The sequence below is a fragment of the Leguminivora glycinivorella genome, chromosome 4 (genome assembly GCF_023078275.1).
Source record: "Leguminivora glycinivorella isolate SPB_JAAS2020 chromosome 4, LegGlyc_1.1, whole genome shotgun sequence".
Taxonomy (NCBI): domain Eukaryota; kingdom Metazoa; phylum Arthropoda; class Insecta; order Lepidoptera; family Tortricidae; genus Leguminivora; species Leguminivora glycinivorella.
This window is the reverse complement of record NC_062974.1, coordinates 10103608-10131049: the sequence shown is the minus strand read 5'-3', so window position 1 is coordinate 10131049 and position 27442 is coordinate 10103608. Positions and strand designations below refer to the sequence as shown.

At 37.1% G+C, this 27442-nt stretch overlaps 1 protein-coding gene across 4 annotated transcripts in view; it reads left to right on the top strand.

The window, feature by feature from the left end:
- Window positions 1-27442, top strand: part of LOC125225225 (neuronal acetylcholine receptor subunit alpha-10-like) — a 111504-nt gene that overhangs the window by 40844 nt on the left and 43218 nt on the right. For all 4 annotated transcript variants that reach the window (XM_048128832.1, XM_048128831.1, XM_048128834.1 and 1 more), the window contains exons 5-7: window positions 7261-7477; window positions 17773-17907; window positions 18761-18839. In XM_048128832.1, the coding sequence (XP_047984789.1) occupies window positions 7261-7477; window positions 17773-17907; window positions 18761-18839 (431 nt within the window). The remainder of the gene's footprint in view (window positions 1-7260; window positions 7478-17772; window positions 17908-18760; window positions 18840-27442) is intronic.

The window sequence follows — 27442 nt, the reverse complement described above, 5'->3', positions numbered from 1 at the left end:
AAACGAACTTACACTAAGTGACGCAATTTACCTCGTGACTTTTCGTTATTACGCCTGAGAAGAAATATTGTTGAAACTCTAATTTCTAAGAAGCTGTAAGTAAATTAGAAATACCGCGATACGAGGACATTAATGCTGGCAGTAAATCTCTGCCTTCCTCTGCGGTGAATCGCGTGGCCGAGCGCTATGATTTTCTTGGAAAATATTATTTTAATCCTGCATAATACTACAGTTGCGCAAAACTAAATGATAACGCTTTAACTACTACATATTATACTAGAATTGTTCAGTGAAATGAGTATGAAATTGAAATAAAACTGAGTTATAAAAAGTAGCGGTAAAGTCAAAACTGTTAGGTTAGACATACCAATAGATTCAATTTCTCCGTATTTGGGCACAAGTACGAGTACCAGTTCTATACATTAGATTACACTTTCAAATTTTTAGTCATTGTCAATAAATTTGTCAGAAGGGGTGCCATTGGGCATTACGGTACTTTACTACGAACATTAAAAGTATTTATGCACAATATTTGTTTTAGCTTAATTTGTTATTAAGTCAACGTCGGGTGAACACTTGAACAGACCTATCATAAGATATTGACAAAAAATAAAAACATGACTTTTCATATTTAATTTGTCTAGTAAGTAATCTGTATGCTATTGATATTTATGTTTAAAATCGTGCACAGTGCTAATTGCTCCCTGATATTGATACTTCGTATGAAATTTTAACCTCAAAATGAAAAGGGCGTCGAAAACAATGCCTATTATTAATTTTCATATTAAAGCGCCGTCTGAAAATATTCGTGGATAATATTTTTAAGCGCAGCTTTCATTTATCACTTTATCGTTAATTCATCTTTCAGGGTTTTAAACCTATTTGTTTTATTTTACTTGTGTTGTAACACGTTTTTTATGTGCATTCCAACCCAATTGACAATTGTATTTTATAATGTTTGGTCAGATTATATTGAATATGGACTACCTATTACCGAGGAATAGTCGACTAGGTATTGGAGTATGTAAAAAATCAATCTTGTCAAAAAAAAATTGACGTCGTTCGTCGTAGTCATTTTTGAAATTGAACAATTTTGGCGACAGCCAAATGCAAATGTCTACAGATTTTTATGGATAAATTCCTAATTTCACGGAGCACTGCACAAATATGATATGGCGTTGCCAATAGTCATATTTGTTTTGAGAGTAGAAAAAAAAGCAGAGTACTTACGTTTATTTATGTACACATTTTTTGTGGTTACGTTGATATACATGATGCTGTTATTTTTTAGTCTAGAAATATAAAATTCGGCAACATTGACATGTACTTACCTACTTTTATAAAAGAATTGTACAATTTGGGTTTTTACTGTTTATTTCAATACAAATTTGTTATTATTCATTATAATCATTATGCATAGGTATGCAGTGACACAAAATCATCCAATTATTTAACTGTTATTTTGTTCAATATTAAATTTCATATATATTGAATTGATCGCGAATCACGCAAAATAATAACGAATTAAAACTGTAATCATAAATTATTTTTGCCATGTGAGCCTGACAAGCATGCCCATGACGCGTACATACGTCAGTCGAATGATGAATGAAGAAAACTTGAGCCGCTGAGATTCGGTAAAAGTTTACCACGAAAAACCTTCGTCCGGAAGAGTTTGCGGTACATTAGGTACTTACTTACCTACTTCTGATTCGAAAATTCCAAAGCAGACTAATTTGTATATTGATTTAAACTAACACGATCTTCACTCATATTATTAAATTAAAACGGGACTAACGGGACGGGACGGGACGGGGAACGGGACGGGATGTCCGAAACGTCGGGTTAAATATAAAACGTAAGTCAGACTAATTTGGACGAATGATCAGCAAAAAAGTAACTTTCGCCAGTTAATGCAAGCATGCAATCGATGACGCCTATAGCCTTACAGGGCTAAAGTAGGTACCTACCCCAGATACCTTAATTATCGACGATTGTCGGCCACGGTGGTCGTGTGGACTAGTGATAAAGACGTTAGCCGCGTAAGCTGAAGGCCCGGGTTCGATTTCCGACTCGGCCATAGGTGAACTTGGTCACAATTTTTTTAGTTTATGATATTTTATAAAAGCGGATTTTTTTGATCTCCTTAAGAACTGTGAACATCTGTAAACAATATAATCAAAGGTGCATTGCGTAGGTGTCACACGTGTGACGCGTGTGATCGTGATCCGAATCTAAACTTGTGCCCTAAAGAACACCACGTGTATCAGACAAAGCCACCTGGCGGATCGTAACGAAAGTCAAGGCCGCCATTTACATCTAAAGTGCAGGAATAAGGGTGGCTTACGTAGATGTGTGGATGAAATCAAGCAAATAAGTTTCTGAACTACGCAGGCTGCCATTTAACCTTTTGCTTGATTAAGTTTACATCTACCTTTGATTACAGTTTGGGATTATTCAAAAACTAAGTTAACATTAATGATCTAATTATGTAGCAAATATCGGCTAGAGAGACCAATTATTAACATTCGGAGATCCATAATATTTGTTTGCTATCTACAACCAAAGTATGATTGAACAATTTAATTCTATTTTTAGTAAAGGTTTATCTTCTACAATATCTTCGAAAAGTGGGTTAGCAAAATTAATAAAAAAAATTAAAAGCCTATGAAAGGAGAGTTTATCATCAAAAATGTAAGATAGAAAGTTTTTGTTATCCGTCAGCCCTGCAGCGAAAGAGCTCCTTGTGAATATAATAGGCCGCGTGTTTGCCTACATTTTTTTCATTTTTCCGCAGAAAATAAACAGTGACCCTAGTCTGAGGGTTATGTACTGTCCAGCATGTATTAAATAAATGTAATCATGTATGGTAATTGAAATAATTATTACGGGGTTTTAGGGTTTTTTAGTCTTAACCCTTTAACGGGCAAGACTCAAAAAAATCGTGAGTTCAAACCTCATCGCCATCCTGTAGTACTAAAAATTCTCTACAAGAAAAAAATACAAAAAGATAGTCATACAGGGTGGTCTTTTTTGAGACCGGTGCCCTTTGACGACCGGTCTGGCTCAGTCGGTAGTGACCCTGCCTGCTAAGCCGCGGTCCTGGGTTCGAATCCCGGTAAGGGCATTTATTTGTGTGATGAGCACTGATATTTGTTCCTGAGTCATGGATGTTTTCTATGTATATAAGTATGTATTTATCTATTTAAGTATGTATATCGTCGCTTAGCACCCATAGTACAAGCTTTGCTTAGTTTGGGGCTAAGTTGATCTGTGTAAGGTGTCCCCAATATTTATTTATTTATTTATTTATTTATTTATAAAGGGTTTAATAGAAACCCTAATAGGTGCTGCCGTGATAATTTAAAATAACATATATCAGTGTAAAATATTAACAATATCAATAGATTAGATATAAATTCATCATACGTTTATGTTATACTTAGATTTTTTACTTACCTAATTGGCAAAAAGTAAACTCTTTATGTTTTTATAAAATTGAATTTTTTCAAAGGTTAACCTAGTCGAACAATGTACAATAGGCCAATAAAATAATTCTAAAATGGAACCATAACTTACTTAGTAACTCATATGCAAGCTGGAATTTATTCGCACTTAGAAAATCGTGTATTGTTTTGATATATCGCTGTATATTTCTATATTATTTACTGCCGCATATGCCTATGCATGGAGGAATTTTACGGTCAGTAATTTTCATGTGACATGTTTACACGAAAAAAAAATGCTGTCGAGAGTGACAGGCAAAGGGAACACTAGCCTTGACACTTAAAATTCAAATTACAAACTATATGTAGATGGCCAGCGTTACACTCCAATGATTATATTATATATATTTGCCATGTGAGCTCGAGTTTTAGCCATAGGAGTTTTTCGGTCAAGACTGATTTTAATCCAAAAACATCGTGTTGATTAAAATATTTCTTTTTTCATGCTATAGTGTCCCACCGCTGAGCTCCACAACTCCCTCTGTTATGCTTTTTCCAGCCAGTCACCCATAAAGGTGTCTAGGCCACGTCTACAAATTACTATATCAACTAAATAAACTAAATTACTCATATATTACTAAACTATGCATAGTATCAGTACCTATGCTGTGCATAACATATCAAATCAACAGGCATCAAATCAAGATCTTGTGTATAAAGTTAAATACATGCCTCTGGTAATTCTATGTATATAGCGAGTTATCAAATTAATTTCATATGCATAGCAATTTTGTGCGGCACTTTATTCAAATATTTTTTTAAAATTTTTGCTTACTCGGACGGTGTGATGTGTGTTTAACAGATGGAAACTCTGACATTCATATTTATTTACATCAAAGGGTAACCAGTAATCCGCGTGGAATTCGAGTGATGTGGTGATGTGAAGCTCAAAAGGGACGTGTCACGGTGGCACTGAAACTTAATATTTGATGTAACATTTACCTAACTATGTAGTTTAAGCGTAGTAAGTTCTTTAATTGTATTATAACCTGGTATTTTTATTCAATGTTAGTTTTTGTAAAGTAAGTAGTGTTATTATTTAGAATATCGCACCATTACGCTGCTAAAGTATATATTTGGTAGAAAAACTTTTAATCGCCCTCATGTCATGTAGTTACAATGTAGATTTATATACAAATCCCAAGTTGTTTTATATAGCGTAAAATAAGAGCGTAACTTCGACTGTTACCGTGTGGGGGCGCGTAGGTGTATCTTACATTTCTAAAAATAAAATATCTCAGCAACTTTTCTAAAGTTTCTTCATAGGATTAGGATTCCGATATCACTTTGAATGTTACTTCTATTGGCACTAAATGTTAGCTTTCACAACATCGACGCCGCGATAAGCCGATTTGCTGGCACGGCTCACTAGCGTGTCACATTTTCCTTTTCATCCTATCGAAAAAGGATTTATGCTAACTAAAGCTCTTACATTACTGCTACTACAATACAATATCGCGATAAAATACTTTTCGTGTCTCCCTAGTCAAACCTTAACATGCTTTCGCATGTTCTTAAAAATAGTTACTGCCTACTACATTTCTAAAAGGATTTATGTTATGGCACATAAAATATTCACGTGTAAATATTCTTCAGGGTTTAAATTACTTCTCAGCGCTGCCATCTGACTTTTAAATCAGAATTCTCACTTTGGAATTGACTTGACCTGACTTTTAAGGTATGTAAGAATATAGTTGGATACCTAGGCACTGGTCCGTCGCGCCTTTTATCTACTGAACGACAAAATATAAAATTTGATGAAATTTTTAAACGCATGCTTTTGCTGAATAATGAACTGAAAAAATATAAGACAACGAAAATTGGGATTTATTAAAATAAGGTTCACGCATTTGTTTTCATAATATGGAGTCCAGATAACCCAGGAAACGACACTTCCTCTCAGGGATCTTGTTAGGGAGCAGGGATGTTAAATAACATCGAGGAGGTATTTTAACTTGCCGGACATAAGTAATTAATTCATAAATTTTAGACTTTTATTTTGGGTGGCTACTTTACCTTGTTCCTGTAGGTACTAGAGTCTAAGCGAAGAACAAAATATTAGATAATATGATAGTGTTTTCTTACTGCCTATTTCGTATTCTATTAGATATCTCATAAAACTGTCTCCAAAAAACGTGGGTGTAAAACCTGCATTTATCAGACAATAGATAGGTAGGGTCAATGTCTTAAACCTTCGTAATAAATCTACTATTCTTGGATAAATGTCACTTATAAAAATATAAAAAGATTTTGTTACCTTTTGAGTTCTCTTTTTTACACCAAAGGTAAAACCTAAGTGTTTCACAAAATAACACTTACTTGGTGTGCGTACAACCCAAAGTACGGCCTCCCTACTCAGGAGTACGCCATTTATTCATCATAAAAGAACAGCTACCTGAATTATGTCTTTTCAAACTGAATTAATATTTTGTGTCTTTAATGTTGCGCATCATTACGGCATACAAAAATAAGATAATTACTTACAGTACCTTTTTAATAAAAATAAATGACTGAAAGGATTCCGTCGTTAAGAGATAATTTGGCAAAAACCTTTTAGCTAAATTACTATAACAGAGAGAAATGACTTACTGACTACAAATTTTAATTTGTGTTGATACGCGCGTCTTTTAAAATCAGATTTTTCAAGGTTCTTATCTGACCTTTAACTTCTTAAACATAAGAAATCTTGTTGATGATGAACAAGTTGATGATCATGAATAATTACGTTTTAATGGTATCGATATAAGCGCTGGTAGCTTAGCGTGAAGTACGTGCGACTTTCGTTCCGGAGGTCGCGGGTTCGAACCCCGGCTCGCACCAATGAGTTTTTCGGAATTTATGTGCGAAATGTCCTTTGATATTTGCCAGTCGCTTTAGGTGAAGGAAAAATCGTGAGGAAACCGGACTAATTCCAATAAGGTCTAGTTTACCCTTCGGGTTGGGAGGTTAGATGGCAGTAGCTTTCGTAAAAACTAGTGCCTACGCCAAATCTTGGGATTAGTTGTCAAAGCGGACCCCAGGCTCCCATGAGCCGTGGAAAATGCCGGGATAACGCAAGGAGGATGATGGTATCGATAATATATCGTTTATAAACACACTAACTCAAATCTATAGAAGATCATTAAACTCAATAATTTATTTCGGGACTAAGTAACTAAGTAAGTAGGTAACAGCTGACATTTAGTATGCATTTAGTACACAAATCCGTTTCGATTTGTACTAAATCTCATATAAGCAGGTAGATTAAGTTGTCGTTTAGGCATATTCAAATCCGTACAAATCTATGTGATATAAATAGTCTGATATAATTATACTTTACAAAACATATAGGTCTTTTGCGTAAATTTGGTATTTCAAAATTAAATTAAATACCTACATAGAATAATCTTTAAAAACTTTAATAATTAATGCTACATATGGTTAAAATAAAATCAAGTCACAGAAAGACTTGAACTGAATCAGAAACTTAGTTGCAAGTGCAACTTACTTATTATAAAGAAGAAGAGTAATAAAGTATACGTATGTACCTAATTTATCTAACTTAGTGTCTTTGATGTTATGAAATGATATATTCTATCCGGATGTTCTAGATTGCTTTCTTACGTTTCGAGTGTATCACTGGTTCAATACCTTTAACGCAATTAGGACATAAATAATGACTGCGGTCGATTCTAAATAAAGTCTTCTTTTGAGATTCTCTCGTAAAAAGAATCTTTGTCATGTTCCTGAAATTAACAACAACCTTTCTTCACAGTTGGACTTAATAAAACAATTCGACGAAGGCGACACAACGAACTATCAGACAAACGGGGAGTTCGATCTGGTGAGCTTCGATGCCAACAAGCACATGAAATACTACTCCTGTTGCGTGGAACCGTACCCTGACATCACGTACATCATCAAACTGAGGAGACGACCCATGTTCTACGTGTTTAACCTCATTCTTCCGTGCTTGCTTATCAATGGGATTGGTAAGTTATCAGCTTATCATTCATCTTTCCTACTTATAATTATGGTAGATGTCTTAAGATCAGAGATTGGACGGATTTGCGACATTCTTAGTGACTTACGTCATTTGGATCACTTTTAATATGAGATGTCGCACAAAAATCCGATTTCTGCTTAAGATACATATACTTTGATATGTAGGCTTAAGCGACCCACTGACGATCAGTTCGCCTGTCAATAAAATGTCAGGGCCGTAGTAACTGATAGGCCCTAGCTAAAAACATACTTCTCTTTTTTAAGTTTTGGCGTAGGTACACTTAAGTGAAATTGAATCGGAATCCATACTACTTATTGTAGTCCACCTGTGGGTCAGAGTTCAATTTCACTGACCATACATAACATTCGGTCGAGTGGCGGACGTAGTTTAAGATCTGGGTGGGTAGTGTAAAGAAACTTCAAGACTCCTCAGGATAATTATTATATTTGATCAACACTATTAATTGTTAACCTAGTTTACAAAACTGGGGACTCAATTGCACAGTTTTCGATAACTACCTTACACTAGCACGAGTAACAAAGAACTGCCGCCAACGGCCGGCGCCCCGTCAACGGAACTTCCCCGCCATCAATGCCTTTTTATAACTACCCTCTTTGTTTCTTTTAATAAAGTTATGATGGCGGCCAAGTACCGAATACTATTAAAGTTTAATATATCTTATATTAACTACCCACAAACATCTAATTACAATTTTGGATGGCAAAAATCACAACACTCGGTCATCCGACTGCGTGCTATCTCCGGAGCACGCGAAATCACAACACTCTTTAGGTAAGAGTATCTATATTATCTATTAATCTATATTATCTATTATCTATATTATCTATTAATCTATATTATCTATTAATCTATATTATCTATTATCTATAGTATCTATATTATCTCTTGACTCTAGTATAATTATTAATACAGGATGCGAGGACACAAAAATACAATTAATCTCTAAACAAGATATAGATTTCAACATATATGGCTACTGAATACATCATTTATTAATATAATTATACAGTAGTAGGTATTTATAATCTAATTGTGATTATGACATAACATAGGTTTGGGACATAGTATAGGTTTCTAATCTGAGTTAGACTCGTCCGAGTCCGGTGACTCAGAACCAGATGACTCGTTTATTTGCAGCGCCTGAACACTGATCCAAGGACGCATTCTATCAGCAGCTACAACGCTGTCATATTTTTTAGCATCAAACCCAGGAACGTTGGTGATTCTGTAACGATCATTACCTAGGCAACATGTAACTTTATATGGGCCAATAAACTTGGGCAAAAGTTTTTTACTTTTCCCATTGTTATAAAAACTGGTCTTCGTAATTTTTACTAAGTCACCGACAGAATACGTAACCGCTGGTGCTTTCTTTAAGTCATACAACTCTTTTTGTTTTTGTTGACTATGTCGAATATTCAGAGAAGCCCTTTCTCTGATTTCATCCATCCTCCCATCAGTCTCTGTTGATGGGAGGCCAGACTCGTCTATATTATCAGAAACACTAACACAAGGAGGCGCACTGATTCCCTGACTCTCATTCAAGACTTCATTTCTTAAAGGGGAGCAAAAGGAAGGCGCCTCATCGTTGCCAGTATCTCCGTCAGTTACAGTCGACGTCATGCCGTCAGGACTCACTACCACGTCATTGTCCGTTGATAACTTGTTATCAATAGGGCAGTTCGATTTAACCCCGAAGAGTAATTCCGATGCACTCCTTTTGTCGTAGCATTAACGGTATTATTAATACCCCACTGTACTTGACCCAGTTGCTTGTCCCAATCACGTTCATTATTTTCGAAGTTCTGTGTCGCCAGGGCCGTAATAATAGTTTGGTTGTACCTCTCGGCCTGCCCATTTGCCCTAGGACAAGCAACTGCGTTAAGTACATGTTTGATACCTTTGTTAACACAGAAGTCTTTGAATTGGCCCGAAGTAAACGCGGTCCCACGATCCGATATAATTCTTCTCGGAATCATAAAATCGTTAAACAGACTATCTAGTACTTTGATTACGTTTTTTGTTTTCGTGTCTTTGACTGGTCTGGCAAAGACATATTTTGTAAAACCGTCTACTATCGTTAGAATGTAGCTGTTGCCTGCTTTGCTCTTAACAAATGGTCCCAAATGGTCCAGATGCAAGGTGTGAAATGGTTGTGCTACTTTTTCTATCGGGTGCAAATAGCCAGTACTAGTACGAGCTGCGTTATCTTTATTGTACGCACAGTCGATACAAGCCGCTACATATTTTTTTGACAAAGCGTCTTAGTTTAGGGAACCAGTAGTGGCTCTGTACGCGTTCCAACGTTTTAGCATAACCGAAGTGACCTACATCATCGTGGTTTGCCCTACAGATCTGCCACCTAGCGTCTTTCGGGACTACTAATCTCAAGCCATCTTCAGTTTTCCTATGCAACGCGTGGTTCTTAACAACGAAGTGGTTTTTAACGTCAGAGACCTCCCTATCTAAGCCCGGTTTTAAAATCTTAAAAATCCTCTCTAACTTAGTGTCGGCCATTTGTAGTGTCAAAATCCAATTGTCAGTATTTATATGTAAGACATTCATTGCTGGCATTGGACCACAATCCTTCGGAGGATTGCGGCTCAGTGCGTCCACATGAGCCATCCGACATCCCGGTCGGTATTCAATATTAAAATTATATTCACTTATAGTCAACCACCAGCGTGCAATCCTCGGAATTAAGTCACGCTTTGTGAGGGTGGTCCGGAGTGCATTACAGTCCGTGTATACAGTGAAGTTAAGCCCCAGAAGATACGGTCGAAACTTTTTCAACGTACAGACCACAGCCAAAGTCTCCAACTCATAAGAGTGAAAATGACGTTCCTCTGGCGTGGTCCGTCGGCTGAAGTACGCGACAGGCTTCAACACTCTGGGACTCAACTGCCATTGCATTAGTATGCCGCCTAATCCTAGTGAGCTAGCATCAGTGTGTACCTCAGTGTCAAGTTCCGGATTATACAGTGCCAGCAGGGGGCGTTTAACCAAGCACTCCTTTAACGTCTCAAATGACTTAACTTCATCGCCACCCCACTGCCACTGTATATCCTTTTTAAGCAGTATGGTCAGAGGCCTAGCAATTTCACCGAACCCTTTCACAAAGCGGCGAAAATAGCTCGCTAAGCCTAGGAATTGCCGGACCTCATGAACATTACGAGGTACCGGAAAATTCTGCACCGCCATAATCTTCCTTTCACTTGGTCTTATACCCTCGGCAGAGATTTCGTATCCTAAATATTCTATGCTCGTATCAAAAAAACTGCATTTTGACAGTTTGAGGGTTAGACCAGCATCCCTTATCAATTTTAGTACTTCCTCCAATCTTTCAAATCCTTCATCAATTGATGACGAAGGAATGAGAAGGTCATCCATATATGCCAGGGCACTTTTAAATCTACGCGCACCTAACAATCCGTTCATCATTTTTTGAAATACAGCAGGCGCGTTTGCCAATCCGAAGGGCATCCTTTTAAATTCATAATGCCCGTCCGGGGTGACAAACGCTGTCAAATGCCGGCTTTCTTCTCCTACTGGGATTTGGTAGTAGCCGGATGCTAAATCCAGCGTGATAAAATATTTGTTCCCACTTAAATTTGACAGCTGGTCGTCAATTAGAGGTAAGGGATATTTGTCTTTGATGGTTTTATTGTTAAGGGCTCTGTAATCAACACAGAGCCGAGACTCCCCGTTCTTTTTCTGAACCAACAATATAGGACTCGCGTAATTAGAGTTGGATTCCTGTGCTATATCATTTGTCACCAATTCATCGACAATATCCCTCACCTTTTTACGTTCAACATGCGACAGTCGGTATGGTCTATACACCACAGGCGTCTTATCATGTAACTCTATGTTCATAACAGCGTCCTTAGTACACCCTAATTCGTTAAGGTTTTTAGCAAAACAACTTCTGTATTTTTGGAGAAGCTGATGCAATCTATCGCGGGTTTCCTCATCGATCCTTTCGCCTATTTTAATTTCGGACCTGTCTATCGGGTTATCCTCTCTTTCGTATTGTTCGGCTTGTACGGCCAGAGTCTTGACTTCTGCTATTGGATTGACTCTCGCTATTAACGTCCCTGCCTTGAAGCTAAGCGGGGCCTTCGTTAATGAAGTTATAAACACTACCGCCCTACCCTCATTGACCTCGTAACAACCCTGATGTAGATGATATTCTTGATTAGGGCATAACCTAGTGCCTCCGTTCGAGTAAACATTGCCAGTATAAGTTTCCTTCGTATATACCTCCACTAAACCTCCTTTCACTACTGTAACATCTTTAGAGACGTACAGGCTAATGGTCTCATTTGTTTGCACGGAAATGTCGGTGGGAGTATGATAAAGGAACAACTGTTCACCTCTCTTCAGTGCCGTTACAAATGGTTTCTCCGTAAAATTCCGTCCTATCATAAGAGGGCTATCTAAATACGTGTCATCAACAACCAAAACATCCAGCTCTGTTTCAACCTCATCGATTCGGACATTTATGGTAGCATTGTATTTCGGGGAGACTGCACCATGTCCGAAACCTCTCAAAGTCAGCAACGGCGTACTATTATTGCTAGTCAATCCCAGAGTAGTCGCATCTGTACTCCGAATTAGACTACGCGCGCACCCGAAGTCAATATACGCGTCTATCATTTGACCATTAACGCAAATATTTTTGAAATACTTTTCATTTACAGAATCATCATAATCTATAATATCGCAAAGAGGACTTGTTTGGTCTGTATGATCTAAAGGCGTTTTCGTTTCGTAATTCGGTCTTGTTTCAATCCCTTCCAATAGAGAATTGTCTACATCTAAAACTACCTTTAGCACCTTTTTCTCAGTAGGCTGGTTGTTTGGGTTGTTGACTTCGCGCATTTGGGTTTGTAGTGGTCTTTTGGTGCAATTGTCACTATTGTGCCCTACCCTATAGCATTTGCTACACTTAACAATGGGCTCCGTACAATTTTGGTAGATATGACCGCGTTCGTTGCAATTAAAGCAAGTAGAGTCTACTCCCTACTGAATGTAGTGCTCTTACCAGAAAGGTTACTACGAAAGTCACGTCTCTTTAGTGAGTTTGATGCTAATGGACCTCGTGATGCGTCTCTGGACTGTGAAGGCTGTTGTGACGCTAAATAATTTAAGAGATCCTCTGGTTCCTCACATTTGAGAGCTTGGGCTCCGTTCCTAACTGAGCTATCCGTAATCCCATAAATTATACAATCAACTGCCTTTCGACCGACAATCTCGCACCGACTCAGTAATGCCAATTTCTCATAAAAATAGTCTCTTAGAGTTTCATCTGTGCGAGATTTTCGGTTTAACATTTCATCTAATAGTTTACCATAATTCACGTCATTCGGGAAAGCTTTAATTAATTTACTTTGCCAGATATCCCACGAGTAATTGAGCGATGGCAAAGATTCATACCAACTTTTGGCTAACCCACGTAACTTTTGCAGCGCGTAGTGAATTTTTTGCTTCTCATCCCATGAATAAATTTCGGCGCACTCGTTCACCTTCTTTAGCCATCGTTCAACATCTTGAGCTTTGTTGTTAGGGTCGAACTCCGGGACAACGTTATTATTAGAAGCGTTCTTACTTGGCAGACCTTGAAGCGTAGATACTATCTTCAACAACTCATCTGCAGTTAATCCCTTTCGGCTCCTCTTCTTGAAAGTCACATTAGCGTCCTCTGATGACGAGGACCTATTTCTTCTCCTTCGCTTCTTCTTTGGCCGCTTCGGCGTGTAACTTTTCTCATCATCTGAAAAATTTCAAGCGCATTTTATGTTCTTATCTCAAACCATGCCTCCCACCAATGGGACGTTTTACGCCTTAATTCATATTTCTGACCTTAAAACTTGCCTTTTCTCTTTTTTATAAACTTCGACAGACTTTAGCGTAATTTTGAACTGACTAGACAGGATTGCGCAATCCTTAACTTTTCTCTGACTTGTCTTGGGTAATTTAGCAGACTTTGACAAGCTTTGATATTACCTTGATAAGATCTGACACTACTTTGGTGAACTTTGACATCAGTTTATAAAGTTTAAATTAATTTGACATATGATTGTCAAAGTCTGGCTTCATTTCATGGTGTTTGACATTCGTTTGACTGCATTCGACATGGTTTGACGTAAGTTTGACACTGTTTGCCATTAGTTTGGCACTACTTGACATAGATTGACAGTGTTTGACTATGTTTGACATAAGTTATACAATATTTGACATCCGTTTAACGATGTCTGACTATGTTTGACAGTGTTTAATTACATTTGACATTGTTTGACGTAAGTTTGACAATGTTTGACATTGTTTAACATCAGTTGGACTCTATCTGACAATGTTTGACAGTGTTTGACTACGTTTAACATTGTTTGACGTAAGTTTGACAATGTTTGACATTGTTCAACATCAGTTTGACACTATTAGACATTAGTTTGACAGTGTTTGACTATGTTTGACGTTGTTTGACGTAAGTTTGACAATGTTTGACATTGTTCAACATCAATTTGACACTATTTGACGTTAGTTTTACAGTGTTTGACTATGTTTGACGTTGTTTGACGTAAGTTTGACAATGTTTGACATTGTTTTACATCAGTTTGACTCTATTTGACAATGCCTGACAGTGTTTGACTACGTTTGACATTGTTTGACGTAAGTTTGACAATGTTTGACATTGTTCAACATCAGTTTGACACTATTTGACATTAGTTTGACAGTGTTTGACTATGTTTGACGTAAGTTTAACAATGTTTTACATTGATCAACATCAGTTTGACACAATTTGACGTTAGTTGTACAGTGTTTGACTATGTTTGACTATGTTTGACGTAAGTTTGACAATGTTTGACATTGTTTTACATCAGTTTGACTCTATTTGACAATATTTGACAGTATTTGACTACGTTCGACATAACTTTGACAACTCTATCTACTTGGCGTCAAACTAAACAGCACATCTACATGGCGGTTAAGTTATATGTAGCACTTACATAATCACAGTCAAAATAAACAGCGCACCTACAAGGCTGTTAAGTTATGTGCAAGCACACCTACATGGCCGCAGTCATACTAAACAGCGCACCTACATGGCTGTTAGGTTATATGCAGCACACCTACATGGCCGCTACCTAACTAAACAGCACACCTACATGTCTGTCAGGTTATATGCAGCACACCTACATGGCCGCAGTCATATTATACAGCGCACCTACATGGCTGTTACATAATAATGCAGCACACCTACATGGCCGCTATCAAACTAGACAGCACACCTACATGGCTGTTACGTAATATGCAGCACACCTACATGGCCGCTATCAAACTAAACAGCACACCTACATGGCTGTCAGGTTATATTATGTAGCACACCTACATGGCCACAATCAAACTAAACAGCACACCTACATGGCTGTCAGGTTATATGCAGCACACCTACATGGCCACAATCAAACTAAACAGCACACCTACATGGCTGTCAGGTTATATGCAGCACACCTACATGGCCACAATCAAACTAAACAGCACACCTACATGGCTGTCAGGTTATATGCAGCACACCTACATGGCCAAAATCAAACTAAACAGCACACCTACATGGCTGTCAGGTTATATGCAGCACACCTACATGGCCACAATCAAACTAAACAGCGCACCTACATGGCTGTTAGCTCACTCAACACACTACAATTTATCGCATATAGGTATAAGCACACTTCTACGAGGATTCTATGAACTTTACTGCCTCAACAAACAATTGCTTCAACCGAATGTAACTCAAATCCAACCTCGTGCGTATACCTACCCTTGCGATTAATTGTTTAGTCGTCATATTGCTTTAAAATAAGATAAGATCCTGAATTACTTACGGTTTTTGTCAGCCATGGCTCGCAGCGCAGGCTCACGCTCACTTCTGATATGTAAAGAAACTTCAAGACTCCTCAGGATAATTATTATATTTGATCAACACTATTAATTGTTAACCTAGTTTACAAAACTGGGGACTCAATTGCACAGTTTTCGATAACTACCTTACACTAGCACGAGTAACAAAGAACTGCCGCCAACGGCCGGCGCCCCGTCAACGGAACTTCCCCGCCATCAATGCCTTTTTATAACTACCCTCTTTGTTTCTTTTAATAAAGTTATGATGGCGGCCAAGTACCGAATACTATTAAAGTTTAATATATCTTATATTAACTACCCACAAACATCTAATTACAATTTTGGATGGCAAAAATCACAACAGTAGTAAAAGAAATACGCAATTGTTGGGGGTTCCGTTAACAACAGACAGTCGAAATTTTAGGGCCAGCAGTTTTATACCTACATAAAATCTACGTTATTCTTCTTAGACTTTATTGTACTCTTGAATAAACTCCATACCTATACGTGTTTGGCGTAAAATGTGGAGTGTTAGGGCCACGTTTGGGCCCACAAATGAATATTTCCAAGTTGCTTTAATGATCTTCATGCAGTTTTCTGTGAAACATTGGTGACATATTGGTAAATGTGTCGCAGAAAAATTGTATAATCCACCGTATGACATTACGGCTAGCCGTATTACAATACAGGATCGTAAATACGGGTCTAGACAAGGTGACTAGCGCTTACGCTATCGAAACGCAACGCAACTACCACAATCGCACTCATATGGAAGAGTGATAGAGAAGAGACAAAGCGTTTCGCTTGTGATCTTGGCTAGACCAGTTGAATCGTTAGTCGTAAGGTCTTTAAATATGAAATTTGATCATTCATACATATATGGAAATTCAGTCCAGGTTTATTATAGTAAAATCATTCTTCGCTTTTTGGCTTCAAATTGAGTCAGTTTCAAACTCGATCCATAATTCAAACGTATTCATACTTGGATTGATACAATTTACTTTTGCGTGGAATTTATTGGAAAGGTTTACGAGTGGCATTGAAACAAATCGTTCGGTAAACAAAGTTTTCGTATATTGGTTGGGATGAGGTAAAGCGAGCAAAAGTACCTACCTATCTGCCAATCTGTGAAACTTCTCCAAGATATATGATATAATATAATATATCTTGAATAAAATCTCCTATGAATAAATAATAAACACGTGTACATAGGCATATATTTTATTTTGTTTGTGTGTGATACAAAACTTAAATATCTGATTTGCTATTACTTTTCCGAAATATTATGAATATAGGTTTAACAAATACAGCATTTTCGGTAAATCGAGATACGTCCATGACACCTGTCAGTCAAGAAGAAAGAAAGAAATATCGACAACCGTCAACCGCAAAAATGTTATGGACGTCGACGGATCGACTATAACTATAACTCACGTAGTCATTTCTTTACATGTTTTAATTGTGTAGATACTGTAGATTGACAGTCTCAACAGACAATTTTCATGAAGTCAAAACCACACAAGCAGGGTAGCGATGCTTATTACAATTTTATCACTTCTTAACGTGGATAAGACATCCTTCATTCTCACACTGACAGAATGTGCCGTATGCTTTACCCAAATAGATAAGTGATTAAACTCTAACCATTATAGGCCTACGGGGATAGATTGGGCCAATTTACACTATTATCACTACATTTTTTAACGGATTCGAGTCAATCCGCGGCAAGAGTAACATGAGTCACGATTTTATGGCATGCTCCATTTATTCACGATGCAAGTTCAAGTGATAATCTAACTCTAAATAAGTGTTACTCTCCGATATATGCCTAGGTCCTTTCATTAGTAGCTGTAGTTCAAATAAGTCGTGACTCACGTTAATTTTAAGTGGATTCCCCCATGAGATAACGGATAAGGCAGTGTCCCCACTTAGGCGTTGCGTGTCGCGTGGCGCGCGCCGCGCCGCCTGGGGGCGCGTCTTACGTCCTTCCTATACAAAATGTACTGAGGAGACGTTTTTTGAATTACATTCAGGCGGCGTGGCGGAGGCGTCCGTTGCGCGACGCAAGACATGCGTCTTATGAGTGTGGATGGTCCCTAAGAGTGACATAAAGTTTAAGTGCAAGTTTTCTTTGCAGAACCCTTATATCACAATTTTAATTTGTTTAGTTGGCTTTGATGGGCCTGTTTGTTGTCTAGGGACAACTTACGAGACCCTTTATGTCCTTCAAAGTGCTTTATAGAGTCGAGGAGGGGATACATTTTTACTCTTAATGGACTTGCACATCAAGTGCTAATAGCCAAACCCTGGCGATCATAAAAGTAAGCCCTAATTAAACTAAAAGTTTTTTACTGGCAGCTCTCCTCGTGTTCTACGTGCCGTCGGAGTCAGGCGAGAAGGTGACCTTGGGGATCAGTGCACTGCTCTCCATGACCGTGTTTCTGATGACCATCAGGGACACGCTACCACCAACAGAGAAGACTCCACTCATTAGTAAGTACTGCTGGCCACAGCCAAGTTCACGATCTCTATAGCTTATACAGAGTTGCATGTTTTCTATTCAATCTTCTACATATATTAGTGACAGTTGCGTTACGGTTGCTATGGACCGTGTTTGTAACTTTATCTTATATCGGTTAAACGCCTTTCCAAGGCACCAATCGTTAATAGAAAATGCCAATCGAAACTTAAATTAGGAATGGAAATTACTTTTCGGATCTCTCGTCCCAATACATTTTTACTTTCCGTGGCGAATTACGATTGAAATTTTAGGACACCCGAAGATTGCTTGAAAGAAAATGTAGTCGGCATAAACTTTTTATACAAATATATTTGCGTCATAAAATCAATGCAAACTTACTTATAAGTCTGAAGTAGTTAGTTAAAACTTTTAATAAGCTCGAAGTAGCTTGGTTACTAAAGTAATATGTAACTAAGTACACTTTTGTACTGAAATGAACTTGTAACTTATTGGTCTAACGCACGGGTTCCCAAACATTTTTAAGCACGCCCTGTTCTCAAAAATGAAATGGTCTCGGTCCCCCTCCTTTTCTTTATTTATGAGATAGGAGACAAATGAGTAGACAGGTCGCCTGATGATAAGCGATGACTGCCACCCATGGGCACCAGAGACACCAGAAGTGTTCGGAGGTTACTTTTACTATTAGTTAGGTAATGTGTGATGAGTCACTTGTTTTACGGTCCTGTGCCCTCCATTATAATGTTGTTTCGCCCCCCACGGGGGCGCGCCCCACAGTTTGAAAACCCCTGGTTAACGGAATCCACAAACACTTGATGTCAATAAAATTAAGAGTCGCAAGTTCTAATGTACTTTATTTGTTCCCAGGTCTGTATTATGGAGTTAGTACGTGTCTAGTATCGTTCTCGGCGTCACTCTCCGTGGTCACTCTAAATATATCCTACAGGCGAGTACTATTTTGTCTAAGGTACAGCGGGGCAAATCTCGACTGGGGGGCAAATGTAACTGGTCCATTTTTTCCATGTTTTACAATGTTTGCATTATTATATAGATTGCCTACCGGTTATATATGGGTAGGCGTGTTCAGTGAATACATGTAGAACTTAACATCATTAGTGTAATAATGGAAAAAATGGATTAGTTACAATTGTCCCCCAGTCGAGATTTGACCCGCTGTACCTTATACTATAGTTAGTGTTTCAATTTTAAACAGTAAGAGTTAGCTTTATATTTTATGGTATATCTTGTGAGATGTACTATCAGCTGCAAAACTGCATGGCGAATTTATCAATGAATTCATTCATAATTTCTCCATGCACTTTTGCAGCTGACAGTACCTAATAAAAAAATTGGCGAGCTTTGGCTGCGTAACACACCGTAATATTAATATAGCCGAACCAACTTTTCAATCGTCTCTAATCTGGAGATAATTAAAATTTTATGTAATTTCGCCCGTATGTAGTAGTTAGTAGAAAGTTAAGAATCCAGAATCATCGGTTTAATGGGCGGGATCAAAATGCACTTTCTCTGATTTTGTACATAATTAGAATTAGCTACAGTGTTTCATGATTTTGTGATTTCTTTGTATAGAGTCTGTGCGGAAAGAGAGTCGTCATAAAATGAATAGGACTCTTCTTTAATACGAACCGACTCTACTTATAGAAGTCGGTTACGAATTTAGAATATTTTTACTCATCAAGTTTCAAATAAGTGTTCAGCATATTTAGCACATTATTAGCGAGAGCCGCGAGAATATGTCGCCGCGAGATAGATAACACGTCTTCTTCTAATTGTATTAATGACATAAGGACCCGTAGTTTATCTCGCGGCGACATAATCTCGAATCATGTGCGAACCCTGCAGTTGCGAAAAAAGTATATCTACCTACTTAACTATTATTTAAAATTGCAAACGGGACTTTTTGCAATTTTAAATATGTGTAAAAATTGTGAAAGTTTAAATCAGTGTTACTTAACTATTGTCTCAATAAAGGAACTCCATTGATTATTTTTTCTACTCCAGCACTTAAATTTGTCAATTAGATTATTGTCAGCGGTATCCAAATTAAGTTCATTTGAGTAACGATAAGAAAGTCTATATGTCTATAGGTTCATATGATTACTGCTTCATATGATTACTGCTAGCAGTAATCATATGAATATAGGAGTTCTGTTAATTTTTTTTAAAAGCACAACTTCCATTTATCAGGTATGTTTTCATTTGCAGTAATAAGTAACTTTTAATAAATAATATAATATTTAGGTTCATAATTTAAATCAAGATGAAAAAATAAACTGAAATGCGTTTTACATATTAGATATTGCAAAACAAAGGTAAAAATCATAAGTTTATCCAATAATTTTACATTCGACATTTAAATATTCTTGAACGCAACCACATTTTTCGTAATTGAAAATCGGCTTATTTTCTATTTCTCTTGTCTATGATATGTTTGACATTTGTAAACTTTTGACGAAACTATTTGAACTATTTTCAGTGTTGTGTAGTTTGTTTTAATTCGACGTTATTGTGCAAAAACTTAAGTAATTGTGAGTGATTATGGTGAACAATGTACTTCCGAACAAATCAAGGCTATGGCGCTCAAAGTGACTGACAATTTGTTACCTGAAAAGTCAGATAAAGCGTTCCAAAAATGTTATGATTATTTTGACACGAAAATTGCAAAACAATGTTTCAACTTTCTCTGAAACCGCGTTGTTGGCACATTTTGAAGAATTTTGCAACAAGTTCTCGCCACCAACATTGTGGACAGAATACTCAATGCTAAGATCCACACAAATTTCATTATATGAAGTTGGTTAGTAACAATAGTAACCCATTTAATTATTCTCGAATAGGTATGTATTTGGCTGTCGTAGAAAAAGTATAGTATACAATCGTAACATTATGAAGGCTATAAATTTGTCCAAGCCTCGAAAACCGCGGTACTCAACTTTTAGCCTTCAGTACATATAATATACTATATTTGTCCTGAAAACACATACATTTTAGTACATACCTCCTAATTTTGTTCTGCCCCGTACTGCGCTAATAATAGCCAACTAATTAAAATTAATTCTTTAAACTTTCAATATGAATACTATGAATTATATACGGTGTTTGACTTGGCGTAATCGCAAACGTTTAGGCGCCATGAACTAATTCAACTCGATTAAACTCGAGAGGGTTAAACGCGTTCAGTAATTAGTTGTTACCAAGGACCATTTAATACTAGACTGATATAGCCCATACAAAAAAGCGTACCCCTGAAAAAAGCTTAGTTTTTGCTTTAAAACTAGATGGCGTTGTTTCGTAACCCGGGAGTGGAAAAAAACATATTTTCACACATATGTTTACTTGTTTTTATATTATACTATGAATAACTATCAAAAAACTTTATTTTAATATCAAAATATTGGCTCAAAACATAATTTTTACAAATTATATTTTTTGGTCGGCCTCGACGTAGTTGTGATCGCTTCGCTGGCTAAGTTTGTTCGCATGTTGTCTAACTATTGCCAAATAAAATGACTAGATGACGTTGGTGGACTAGGAAAATGTCACATCCGTTTCGTTGTTCATTAATATAATATACTTAGTGATAATAAACCTATATGTTGAGCTCAAATACGTTCAACAAAACGCAATCATTGTGCCAACAGATGTGACATCCAGTGACATCTGACATCCATGTCACATCACAAATGTCATTGTATGATTTATTGAATATTCATAATATATGGGTATTAAATATTTTAGAATCGCAGCAGCAATGCGAGTAGAGATACAGAATTAATAACTGTATAAATTAATAATTGTATGACCAATGACCTCATACATAAAATTACCAGTTTAGGTGACAGAAGGCGAATCCAATTTGTAAACATTAAATTTAATGTGCTAATGAAAAGAATCTTTCCGATTTTCAACGGGACACGGCTGAAGGGGCGAACTGGTTTCGACTGCGCCCATGCATCTCAATTGTCCAGAAAGTTCATTCGAAGATCATTTTGCTTATAATAATCTGAGTAATCACAGTGAATGGTTTGACAGTATTTCAGCTAACATGTAGAGCAAAGATGTAGAGAGACTTGCTAGCTTCGTCGGTCAGGCTTCGTCTTGGACACAACGCCGATAGTTAGGCCGCCAGGTGTGGCACTTTGGATTACGTTTTTATAATAAATTAATGATAGTTTGTATTGTTTTGGTAATATATTTTCTACTCGTATACTATACTCGTTTGGTACTCGTATAAACCTAAACTGAGATAATAAATGAATAAAAGGAAATAATTAGTGAAACTCTGATATAAGTAATAATTAATGAGACTAAATGCGTTTTCACATTATCCGATCCGATATCGGATGTAGGACTGATACCCCATACATTACAGGCGCTATCTTGGATTTTTTCCATTTAAATCCTTCCGACATCCGATATCGGATCGGATAATGTGAAAACGGACTAAGACAATAGATACCTTGTTAGTGTTATATACCTATGCCTATGTATATCCCACCAAAAACATTCTGTAAAAAATAGCCGTCTCGATGGAGCTGCTTGTTTATCTCTAAAAAGTAATGAAATCTACATAAAGTTCCTTACTGCGATTTCTTTATTATTATAGTTAACTAGCCTTTGCCCGCGGCTTCGCTCGCGTTAAATTCGAAAATCTCTCCACAAACTTCCATCCTCCATTCTAAGGAAGTGGGGGATATAAAAAGAGACAAAAAGTAGCCTATGTCACTTTCCATCCCTTCAACTATCTCCACTTAAAAAATCACGTCAATACGTCGCTCCGTTTTGCCTTGAAAGATGGACAAACAAACAGACACACACACTTTCCCATTTATAATATTAGTATGGATGTTGTGTGACTTGGCCGTTGAAGTGTAGCGGTGCTGGCGACAGATTGGTGCAATGGTGTCATGGAGCACCTGGTTATAAACTTCTTTATACCCTTGTGTATAAAGAAGTTTATAAGTTTCATATTCGATGGTCCGAGCTAAGGTTCGTAAAGCCATGAAGCCGAGCTGATAATCATTGACGCTAAACGCCGATCGAAACGCAGTCTGAAGTGGGTGATAAACGTACGATACGAGCAGGTATGCGTACTTATGGCTCGACCACCTTTTTCGATTGTGTGTCACCGTAAGTACGCGTAAAAACCGCTGCGCATAGTAGTCGACCATCCAACGCGTACTTGCTCGTACGCCTATCACCCACTTGACGTCGCGCCAACACTTTATGGAAAAAGCGGGTTTTCGACAACTAAGTACCAATAAGATTTTAGACATTCAAAAATCTTCAATAATACTCAACTGTTTCGGTCGCACTCGTTCAAATATAGGATAGGATTGGTATGAGCGAGACGGTCAGGAGATTGATTGTCAACATGATATCTATCATAAACACCGTTCGAAATGGCCTCATTAAAATCTAAATTTTAAATATATTGAAAGTAATATTACTAATCATTGACGTCACGCTCAAAATGAAAGAGATAAAAAATTTGACAGTATGGTACTCTTTTGCATGATTGTCATAATTCAAAATAAGAACGATGGTTTGCGTTGTAAACAGGGACTGAAACATGACACGGGCCCCTAGCGTCATCTATATACTTTTCACTGTATCACTTGTAATGCCGTTGAACTACCGCGTGCGTATTTAAAAAAAAAACGACATTTTTATTCAAATGACACTCTTAGTGACATCTAGTGACATAGATTTACGGCTGCCAACGGGGTACGGTATTTAGTATGGACTCTGCTGGTCCTTTATAATCGTCCTTGGTTGTTACGAAGCGTATCTATAGTTTTGGAGTTTGTTTCATTGGAATTAATTACTTAATCTCACTAAATGATATCATTTAGACTTTCCGTATAATGGCATTGGTACCTCCGTAGGTGTAGTAAGCATTTTTGTAAAATATTATAAAATAGGATCTGTTGGGACATTTTTTCACAAATTAATCAAATGAGTTTCACAAATTGACTGAAAGCTCATGAAGGCTTGTGTTGTGGGTACTCGGACAATATTATATACAATAATAAATAAAAAAATCTCATGAGTCAGGAATCTGTGTTAAGGTGGCTCGCCTAGGTTACCCGAAGCTCAGGCTGCGTTAGATGGCGTTAATCTCCAAATTACCAGTCTTATTTTTTTTGTGGAGTCGTACAGGCATTTATATACTTTCAATTATGCTTCGCGAACATTTAATATTAAAATTGACGTATTACAACAAACATTCAACTTCTCATTGTAACGTTAATCCCCTTAATGTAAATAAATTTACTATTTTACACTATTTTTAAGTACCACTCACACATACAAACAGTGTTTTTGTATTCCTTCTAGTCGATAATTTCACGCGGCGACAGCTTGTTTAAATAGCCTTGCGGTAAATACGTGCCATCGCATGATTTGCATGGAAGTAGTGGGCTCGAATCCAGGACTTTTTCTCTTCTTTTTTTTTTTTAATACTACGTCGGTGGCAAACAAGCATACGGTCCGCCTGATGGAAAGCGGTCACCGTAACCTATGGACGCCTGCAACTCGAAGTGTCGCTTGCGCGTTGCCGCCCCATTAGAAACTTGTACGTACACTCCCCTTTGCTGCGTATGCACAGCAAAAAGGAGTGTACAAGTTCAAAGGAGGGTTTGGGTTGCCGACGACTCAAAGGACAATAGACGGAACAAATTAGTTCCGTAAGTCCTCCCGTCGTCAGCACCCCGCACCCTCGTTGAGCTCTGGCAGCCTTACTCACCGGCAGGAACACAACACTATGTGACACTATTTTTTGTTCGTCGAACTCAGAATTTCTAACATAATTATCCTAATCTGATATTTAAAAAAAAATCCAAAAAGTATAGATAAATTTTAGTTTCTAAACTACGATCCGAGTGATTTTTTTTTCTAATTGTTTATTTTTGATGGAGCAAGGGTATTCAAATCGCTTTTGAAATCTTAAATTAGTAAATGAAAATGCAATAATGCGAGGGTATTAAAAGTTGTGTTTTATATCTCAACTTAATAAATAGAAAATCAAAATGACAATAAAAAAATCAATATGTTCTCTAAGACAAAATTCATACCTTCGGCTCTCCATTCTTGCTCAGTCAATAAAAAAAACGAAATTTATATCCAAAAAAATACAAAAAGTTTATATAATCCTGGGAATCGAACGCACCTTCACGGCGTGACAGACGATTGTTCCCCAACGACGCCATTACATAACACGCTGTTACCGACGAAATTGGGCTATACATATATAATTATTTAAATATAAATAATAATGTCAAATCCATACTAATATTACAAATGGGAAAGGGTGTGTGTCTGTTTGTTTGTCCGTCTTTCACGGCAAAACCGGAGCGACGAATTGACGTGATTATTTAAGGGGATTTAGTTGAAGGGATGGAGAGTGACATAGGCTACTTTTTGTCTCTTTCTTACGCGAGCGAAGCCGCGGTCAAAAGCTAGTTTATTATAAATGGGAAAAGCTGGTTACTCTATAATCTGAAGTGGAAGAATTCGTTGTTTCACCAAAGATAATTTGTGTTTGTTTGTTTGTCCGTCTTTCACGGCCAAACGGAGCGACGGATTGACATGTTTTTTAAGTGGAGATAGTTGAAGGGATGGAGAGTGACATATGCTACTTTTGTCTCTTTCTAACGCAAGCGAAGCCGCGGGCTAAAGCTAGTACAGCACGGGAAGCATGGTCGCGCGATAGACGATAAAATATCAGGCCGTCCCTGTCGCACTATTAGTAAGTGCGATTATAGGGACGGCCAGATGTTTTATCATTTATCGCGCGACCATAATTGCCTGCCTGGACCAGATTATATTGATGATAATTATTATTTGTAACCATTTAGTTAATATTGTCTTCAGTTACCGCGATAGTTACTCATGAAATAAAAACTATGAAAACGGATTAAATCGTGTATAATGAATTTTCAATTTATCCCGACGTTTCGAACACTACAGCGTTCGTGGTCTCTGAGCTCAGCGGGTGACTGAGGAAAAATTACAATGTGCAAAAGCTACCCACATACCTACATACATATTCATATATATAACTATTTAGTTGTTGAAGAAAAACATTCACATAACAATAACATAGGTCAACTAGCTCAGTAAATGTAAGGAAGTCAGCACATTACTAATACTAATACTATGCCACACTATGACCTATGTACCTGACCTGACGTGTAATATTTTATTTTATCAACAAAGGCATAATAAAGATTGTAATGTATTTTTGTATGAAAATAAAAAATAGGAAAGAAATATAGTAAGAGTCTTTTTTAATAGAATATTTATTCTATTAAAAAATAAAAATAAAACTTAATAAATCCAAAAAAAGTTCAAATTATTAAAAAAGAGCCCGGAATCGAACTCGAGATCTCCTGTTTCATAGTCAATGCATTTGACCGAGACGCCATTTCGATTTACACTAGCAGTGTCGAAATACACGATATGTATCTTTATTGACAAAATGCGTCATTATTTCTGAGTCTGCTTGAGTTAAGTAAACCAATATCTTTAAATAATTACTTGTCAAGAGCCAAGTGTCACTGATGACAATGTCAACTAAAAATGCGCGAAATATGACGGCTCTGTGTCTGTACACAAAATTTGGCACACACATTTTCGTAAAATTAATAAAAAATTCACATGGATTTGTCCATGATTTCTGTATGAAACAATGTATTTCGTTCAATACTGCGACGATGGATAATGTATAGTAGATGTATGCGCATATTTTGATTTAGTTGTAGTGTGCGGTGACTAAATAAATGGTAGATGTTTTTTGTATGGAAAGCGAGCCACCTTAATGGCGGAAATAAATGTCATTAGCAAGTGTACACTAATTCAGGAAATATTTAGATTAAAGACTGTATCGTTAAGTATGAAGACAACTTTGAGTAGCCGTATTTATTTGCTATTATATTTTTTTCTTATAACAAGCCATGGGCTTAATAAGGCACATAATAAGGTACACATTTTGTCCTAGAAACTCGACGTAAAGCATATGGTTTAGACAGTATTGACTTAATCCTCCCGAGTACCAATTACGATTCCGGACAAATGCTACTAGAAAATTCACAAAGTGCGTAAAAGACGATACGATTGCGAAAAAAATTGTATGGTGCGAACCTCAACGACACATGATCCACAAAGCAGAATATCTGGACATAGTCTAGCCACTGTTATTTTAAAAAATATAGTTCAGGATCTGTGTATGGCGGCCATTTAGAGAATGTGGCATGGTGCTTACTCTAACTCCGACTTTGATGTCGAATTTGACTATCATACATTGTTTATATCGATCTGGTTTAAGCACTGTTCAAACACCATGAATGTCAATTAGACTTTGGCCTATGGCTAATTTTTTTATCTGTTTCTCTCATCCTGCTAGCATCAAAAATTTACGGCAATCCGGAACGTTGCTCAAAATTGCGTTTTTTTAAATTATATAAATTCGCCGCATTTATTCTACAAGTACCCAATTGGAAAAACCATGAAGAGGACTCTTAAAGA